Genomic DNA, 8,725 nt, shown 5'->3' on the forward strand with positions numbered 1-8,725 from the left:
TACAGACAAGTTCAAAGCAGCATTCCACCTACCTACCAAAAGCAGCAGGGCATAAAAGTTATTTTTATCTCCAACAGCTGCTAGCAGAGGATTAAAGTAACCAAACTCCATGACACAACTTGGCTATCTCTGATGGAGGGAGCTCTGAAAAATCCTACCTGGAAATGGGGTGAATTGAGAATTCACTTATCACATGCTCTCCCATCACCTTGGTCTGCTCTGCTGCTGCATGGAAAGGTCACATTTTCCTACCCACAAGGGTACTCATCCATTGTGAATGGCAGAAAGTCTGACTTAGCATCAAGGGTCAAGGAGGAAGCTCTTACACTGAGAAATTACTTCACCTTAAAACATGCTCTGAGATGGAGTGGATACATCCCAACTCTCATGCTTCACCTGACAGGACATGAGCACTTAATGGAACACCCTGACAACATGACTGAATTAAAGTAATTTTGGAAGTAATCATTTTTTAAGTAACTATGAGCAGTTCAGCTCTTGCAGCTGCAAGGGACAGGTTGTCAGAACATGTAATTACACAAATACAATTCCTGTGCTTCAATCTGAAGTGCTGCTGAAATGATTTCAGCAGCTCCAGGCTTCAGCTCCCATTTAAAACTTGTTTACTTTTCAACTAGGCAACAGATGGCAAGCAGCTGTGTAAGGGAAAAAATAATGCCAGATGTCACCCATCCAATGATGCATTCACCTGGGAGTGACTGAGCACCACCAAAACTAATTCTGTTAAAACAAAGAGGCTGGGTTGCCAAAATGGAAATGGTGTGACTTGCATTTTTTTTAAGCGCCATTAGTGGTATTTCGTAGATAATCAGGTACACTTACTCAGTGATGTTCACAATCATCTTTACAGGGAGAAACTGAAGTTGGCATTTGCTGTCACAAACAAGAGAAAGATCACAGGAGCAGAAACACAAAGCCTCTACAGCCCCCTCACAGGGAGAGCAGTACTGGGACAGGAACAGAAAATGCTGATACAACTAATGGCACAGGAACAGAAAATGCTGATAAAATGTCCTTCTCCACTGGTCCCTGTGCTCATCTGTGTGCAGCATCTTAGTATATAGCATTCTCCACAAAACTTCACATCTTAAAAAAAAAAAACACAGCTACAGAGAGAAATGGCAGAGGTTAGCAAGCAAGGCAAGGAAGAGATTTTTTCAATAAGATCTGAAGCAATTGCGGAAAAGAGTGATACACAGTAAGGTTGTTCTAATGGCAGGAAATGCAAAGAAGGCCCTATTTCTGTTAATGGAAATATTGCAAAGGGACCCAGAAGCTTTACTAGTATATTAATATAAGCAGAAAAAGAAGAAAGATGAGATTTGGGATAGGGACAGAAGCAAATTCACACATCACTTTTTAATAAATTTAAGAATCTCAACAAGGTATTTTAAGGAATGGGAAGCTGGAAATTCATGAATACTAAGACTGGCACTGTAATCAGGGTGCTAAATAAATGCGTGCTGGACTAGGACAAGAGCAACTATGCAGCTGTACCCATGACACACTGTTGACTGATCTGGTTAACAGGAACACAGCAAATGCAAATAGATGCTGCACAAAATTCAGTAACTGTGATCTGTCTGAACAAGAACCTGGGACATTTTTATTAGGGAAATATGTCTACAGTCACAAGGGTACAGCAATAGTGATTTGAAGAAATACGATAGTTAAATATAGCTGCTGTTAGCTTGCAGCATGGAGAATGCCTAGATTAAACTAGATTATATTCCAACACTATAACTGTATGGCCTTTTAACTGCAGTAAAGTTAGTAATCCTCACCAATTAAAAAACAAAAACACAAACCAAAAGTCTGGTTTTAACTAATTTAGATTAACATCACTGCAGTCATTCAATAACATTACTTCTTTTTCGCCCATCAAATTACAAAGTCTTTCCTGGAAGTATCTTATCTTCTGCCTCCTACCTGCAACAGAGGTCAAGTCACCTATGTACTTTTTCTGAATAAACTGAGCTTTACCTTCACGTTAGTTTTCCTCTTCATTTCCCATCCTTGAATGCTTGCAAAATTGTTAATATCCATCTGGGAGTGTTGACCCACTTAAGCACAGGTGCTATTCCAAACAGCAATCCACACTCTACACAGAAGTAACACGCAATGTGATATTCTTCTGTCTCTGTCAATTATTTCACTTTTCAGCTACACTTTCACATCAGAAACCTGTAAGCTGTTCATGATACCCTTCTCCATGATAGTGTACTCCACAAGACAGTTCCTCAGCCTGGAAGCACAGCCAGCACGCATCCCTGCATCTGCCTCTTTCTATCCTATTTCAACAGGACCGGTTGTTACTGTATGTTACTATACTAATTCAAAGACAAAATAAACTGAATCATGACAACAGCAACAGTTATCTACCCTGAAAACACTGTTTTGCTGTTGAGTTAATTATCTATTGGCACCTGGAATTTGGTAGAGGATACCTTCTCAATCCTCAGGAGTTGGTAATCAGGTTCCTGGTGGCTGAGGAACACACTTGATGCGCAGCAACTAAGGTGATGTTTTAGGTTGCACGCCCTTGACTTCATGTTCTTGAGCAAGTCACTTTTTTCAATAGCTCTGTATTCTGCTCTTGAGGCCGAGAAGCACAACTGCCCTCCATGGTGGTATTTTCTTAGGGGAATAAACAAACTTGGAAAAAGTAATAAATTTCCATCTTAGACCTGCCAGGACAGACGCTCTTACATTCCATTCCAAAGATGTATATGGCAAAAGGGAGGGCAGCTGTTGCTGTAGCTTTTGCAGCATCCCAAGGGATCTGGAGGTGGTACAAAGGGCCTGTCCTGATTCTTGCTGCTATTAAAAACAAAATCCAGTTTCTCGTAGGAGTTAGACAAGTACCTGCAGCATGAGCTGCATAAACATTCATAAGAAATGCTTTTCCACTGCTGCAACTAATACATATCCTGGAGATAACTGTTACTCCTGTATTTTAGCATTAGAAAGGGAAGGCAGGCGGCAAGTGTCCTGCAGGGAGGTGATCTTTCATGGCAACAGGGGAGGCTGACATCCACTTACATAGCAAGGATGTAGAAAACAATTTATTTGCAGGAGACCAATCAGTATCACTGACATGAAACTGCACTTGAACACAGCTAGTTGTAGTTAAATACCATTCCTCCAGAGCAACACATCCTCCCCACTGACCAGAAATGAGTTAGACTCATGCAAGAAACATCGCTAGCCTGTGGGCTGCTGACTTCCGAGATGAACTGTACACCCTCCACTAACACAGAGAAAATAATGGCCCTCTCTCTTAGGCTCCTCACTATTCCATAAAGCTTATCGGTTGAAAGAGTGGCAACAGCCAAACTGCCTGGGTGTTTAGAATTTTAACAAGTAAAAGGTCTCTGCTGTCCCCTGGGATTAGTTTTGATCTCCTGTATGGAAGATGAAAGATTCATTATTTGTTGTTTTGCTTGAAACATACCAGTCAACAATTAGACCATTCAGAACTGGGGCTTCAGGGGTCAAGCCACAAACAAGAAAACTACATTTCTGGGAAAGGTCGGGAAGTTCTAGGATGAAAAAGGCTGTACAAAAGGCAGATACTCAAGTGAGCAAAGTGAGTAAATTGTGTTGGAATGCAGTTCCAGTTAAATTAATATAGAATATAACGGAAACTTTAATAGCAATTCATTGAAAGAGAACCACAGCACACTTGTTTTTCCTAATTAATTCCATCAGACTTCTTTCACTAAAAATACTCTCCTTCAAAATTAAAAGCAGAAATGCTTCATATGTTCATTCAGAGCAGTGAAAGAGGCAGCACGAAAACACTTATTCTTCAATGGCAAATTCTCTTGTGAGCAATTCCAGTCTTGAGGGTCTCCACTGTGAAGCTGCTAAACAAATCTAAATAGTTGGAATAACTACAGCCCCAGAGAAATAACAGTCCAACTCATGGAAAAGTAAGATTATCTAAGCAGCAAGATCAACTGACGTGCTTCCAAAAGAGCATCTTGTTCTGAACATTGGCTTAGAAGTTTTCTTCACATGTTATGCTAGAAGAGTCCTTTGATCAATTTTGACCTTTCGTATAGTACAGGCCACAAGAGAGTTTAAGTGTGATCATGTTCTTCAAATGGAATTACTTTTGAAATATCTAAACTTGATCTAACTGCTCATCAATTTCACATAGCTTCAGTGTTAATTACCTTCTCTGTTAAAATATAAACTGTTTTGAAGGTTCAAGTACATTTGTTTTGCACTACTGCTGGCTGTCCCTGTCTCCTAGATTCAGGAACTCCTATTACCCCAATTCTTCCAGTGTAGATTTGTCTAAGTCAGTCTCATTTCACCTCTCTGCAGTCCAAACTCCTTGAACCTTAGCGACATCTTTATATGTCCTAATTCTTGTCCATCTCTAACCCTGTCCAATTTGCCAGTATTCTCCCTAAGCTGTTGATAAAGTGACTTCTACAACATCTATGGAGGACAAATCTGCAGGGAGCATAGCCATCATGACCTTCAGCCACATTAATTCCACGCATTCACATACAGACTCTCCAATACATATGATATTGTACTGTAGCATTTTACCAGATTTGTCATTTGAGAAAATAAACATCAATTTGGAAAAAAAACCAACAACCCAACCCAAAACCAACAACCCCTGAGCATAGCTCAGTAGGGAAGCCAGCAAGCAAGCATTCACTGCACATTGTTAAGGTCTCATTCATTTCAATGAAACAATGCCAATGTGTGACTTTCAAAGAATCTTCTATGTATTGGTAAAAATCAGTTGACACAGCAGTCACATAAAACTCATCACGCAAGTGTCCAAGTCCTACGTGGGAACAACTTTTGCTACATTCTGCTTTGTCAGTTAAAGTAATGCCAGCACTTAACATGCAAAAAAATTAAAACAAATACTCCAACTAAATGAACTCCAAATGTTAAGACTAACAATGATAGTGTCCTTTAAAAGCAACCAGGTACACCTTCAGGATCAATCCAGCTTTTGTATCATTGAATACTATTTTTCTGAATATGTTTAAAGAACCAACCAACCAAATCCCAAAAAACTCAACCAATAAGCTTCTCTTCTACCTGTTAAGACAATTTATTGTGTGGAAATAAAAATAAAGACCGGTAAAAAAAAACCTATTCAGATCTGGCAGAACTGCATTCTTGCTGCCTGCGAATCAAGAATTTCTAAGTATTTTATTTCAGATTCATCTTGTTAAAGCTAAATCTTCATATCTAGAATAGACTTTTCATTCCATGCTGAACGCCTTCTAGCTACATTTTCACTGAAAAACAAAACAAAACTGTTCAGATTGTGCTCATATACAGCTACTGCTAGCACGATACCAACATTCAGCAATAATGGAATTGCAAAAATGCCCAATTATGAAAATGCTTTAACTCCAAGAACTTCTGACACTGCTCTGAGGAAGCCATGCATACCTTCAAAGGAAAAACAATCTCCAGTAATCAGGTTATATTTCTGCTTTTATTTAAATAACTTCAAAAATACTTATAGCAAATATTTACATATTCGATCCAATTACTCTTCAAATTCTCCTGGGTAATATAGAACTTACAGTACTTATCAGAAGTTCTTACAATGAAGCACTGAACTTTTAGAAAAGCAATTAAGTGTCTGCTGAACATTTAACCAGCATTCCCAATTCCACAAGGGAAGACTGTTCCTATAAGATGGCATTCTTCCATCTCCCTCCCCATGAAGGCAGCATTTTCAGAACATGCACTGCTTTCCCGATACTGAAACCAGCTAGTAACAGGTAAAAGGACATTCTAGAAACATGCCAACTGGATCATTGATTTGAAAAACTGAAGATGGAATTTGTAATAAAAGTTTAATTTAAGTCACATCGTCATTTTTCACTTTTCTGAAAACATGTTAGCTCTGTAAAAATCTGATTTCTATCCAAGATAGTGTCCAAACAGATGGCTTTTGAGGATAAATCTACTCTCCACCTTTCAGGTCACACATAACTAATGCATAAAATGCTTTAAATTCAAACCTTTCGTCTCTTCTTCCAAACACTGCTAGTCTTTCTGTGCTTCATTTCTCTATCAGCCATGTCTTCTGAATTAAGACAGTCTTTTATTCTGTTGCTCGATAGAGCCAGTACGATCTGCATTTTCGGGTAAATACACGCCCATGCTCTGCAAAATGTTAGAGGTGGGGCCTGCCAGTCCAGACTGAGCACTATAGGATTCAAGCAGGTTAGCTACTAGGTTCATATCCACATCAACTGGTGTCAATTCAGTATTTTCAGCTCCAGAATCATGGCCAGCGCTTTCAGATGTAGCTGCTTTAACAGAAGTTGCCTATAGTAAGGATAAAGAGAAAGTTTATCAAATTGTATAAACAGAAACAAAAACCAAAAAAGAAAAAAAGAGAAATGACACAATAGCTCTACAGCCAACAAAGTTCAGTACATTCCACACTGTCTTGATAGACAGGAATTTAGGCACCAAATGCTCATGCCAGTTAAAAATCATCATTTGCCATTATAGAGATTAAGTTCCAAGAGAAGGATGGAAAGGGTTACTGAGTCTGGGCTCAGCTTCCTATGGGAGCTGAGGAACTACAGGAATGCAAGAAGTCAGGCTGCTGCTATTTGCCTTACTACTAAACTAGAGTAAAACAGGGAAATGAAACTAAGTTTTGGAAACAATGTGCAAGTTGAAGCTTAGATTTCTTTTCAAAGGAAAAAAAAAAAACAAACCCAAAAAACAAACAAACAAAAAAAACCACACAAAAAAAAAGCAAACCCAAAAAAACCCCAAAAACCAACCAAACAAAAACCAACCAAACAAAACCAAAATGCCAAAACCCCATGGTGCAACTGCAACACATTTTTCTTAAACAAAGGATTTTTTTTTTTTTTTTTAGTAATTAGTTCACACATGAACAGAAGTTTCTGATCACATTACTCAGAATGACCACTTTCAGTGTATTTCCTACTTAAATTCTCAAAACTATTATCCTATAAACTAGAACACAAAGCATACTTACCTGTTTCTTTTGGGTGGTGAAACTTTTACCAACATTTGTATGTGCCAGTTCACGGTCCATCTCATCCATGTATGATCTGAGACTGCCTATAAGCTCATTAGGTGATACTTCCTGGTCGGGCCTTTGATTTTCAGCATCAAAGTCTTCATCCTCCTCATCTGAGAAATCAAACTCTTCCTCTTCATCCAGATCATCAGAATCCAGCTCTTCTGAGTCTTCCCCTATGTATTATTTTGTGTCAGTACAGATACCAAGCAAATCAGTGCAGTGCCCGCGGGTGATGAAAAGACCCAGGGAAGCTGAGTAACCATAAGATAGTTTGACAAGAACAAAAACTAATGAAGCAAATCTCACCTAAAATTCTGTCTAATGCTTTTGTGAAAGAATCTACGTCAAAGGTAACATGGGATTCGTCAGATGACCTGAAATATAAACATATTTTTAAACAAGTAAAGCTTTTACGCTTGCATAAGCCTCACGCTGGCATAAACCATATGGCATACTGATGTCTCTCGAGCCTAGATTAAAGTTGGGATATTTGAACTGACAGTCTTGGAAGTGCTTAGAAGTCTGAGGCCTCTGTGAGTCAGAAGTGAAACAGCAAGTGGAGGAATTCCAGACATTAAAGAGAAAATAAACCCAACAATTTTAATTATCTGTCATGGTCAAACAAATACTGCACTGAAGACGACCAAAACAAGCATGCCTGAATCCTTCTGGAACAAAGGTCTGGAGCCTTAGACAAAGATTTAAAAAGCTGAGAATCTCTTGAGGTCTCCAGCCTAGAAGGAACACTAAAAGCTTCATTCTGGTCTCTCTCAAGGCTCTGCGATTTGGGTGGGTTTGTTGTTTGTAGGGTTTTTTTCTTTTTTTCTTTAAATAACTGAAAAAAGTACATTATAACTTAGACTTTGACACTAAGACTAATTAAAAAGGATCCAACAGCTATGAATAGGCCCTTACACGCTTGCTACAGCTTACACAGCATTATTTTCTCAATATTTAATGTATTAAAAAGAACCCGGACAATACGCTATTGCTTCTTTGGTTTTCTAAATTAAAGACTTGTTCACACAACATTCACATGCACTTTCTTAACTGCAACAATTAATCTACTGGCATTCTGCTGTTGTCCAAATAATTAAGTATCTTCAGTTAGCACTTTCCTTCCACAGTTAGCAACAATTAGAGGGATCCACACTGAACCACACAGAACCAAACTAAGTAAGAGTGCTCTGAAACAGCACAACTTCCACCATTTTTACCTGTACCAGTGTCAGAGTGGTCACCAAGTTGGTCTAAAAGCAACTATATATTCACTACTGACACGGGTTTGTTTCAGGCCTCTGCTAAGTAGAATTCTCTGCATTACATAATCAACAAACAGCTGCAGCAGAATGAAAACACATTCTACACCAGACACCAAACTTAAAAATACTACTACCATGGCATTTCTGCTCCTTCATGTGTTGAGACTTTGGATACAAAAGCCTTCATACTTTCAGCAACTGTTTCCAAGTCGTATTTCTGCTCTTCCTCATTTGAGGACTGAAGGGACTCACTTCTTGCCTCCTTCAGCATCTGATCTAGATCATCTGGTGTAAGCTCCAGCCAACTGTCATCTGAAAGAAAAGAGGACATTATCTGTTATTCTGCACAAGTGTCGTGGTTTAAGCCCAGCCGGCA

The 8,725-nt window shown here is 38.9% G+C and overlaps 1 protein-coding gene across 1 annotated transcript; it reads right to left on the reverse strand.

Moving 5' to 3' along the window:
- Positions 1–6,108: 6,108 nt before the first annotated feature.
- Positions 6,109–8,661, reverse strand: ECD (ecdysoneless homolog (Drosophila); the record flags this gene model as incomplete). The annotated part of the gene is made up of 4 exons (XM_010022193.1): positions 6,109–6,348; positions 7,040–7,260; positions 7,394–7,461; positions 8,484–8,661. Coding segments are annotated over 4 exons (707 nt in total), but the record flags the coding sequence as incomplete, so codon positions are not given.
- Between the last annotated feature and the right edge of the window lie 64 nt (positions 8,662–8,725).

The sequence above is a fragment of the Nestor notabilis genome, unplaced genomic scaffold (genome assembly GCF_000696875.1).
Source record: "Nestor notabilis isolate BGI_N333 unplaced genomic scaffold, ASM69687v1 scaffold4009, whole genome shotgun sequence".
Taxonomy (NCBI): Eukaryota; Metazoa; Chordata; class Aves; order Psittaciformes; family Psittacidae; genus Nestor; species Nestor notabilis.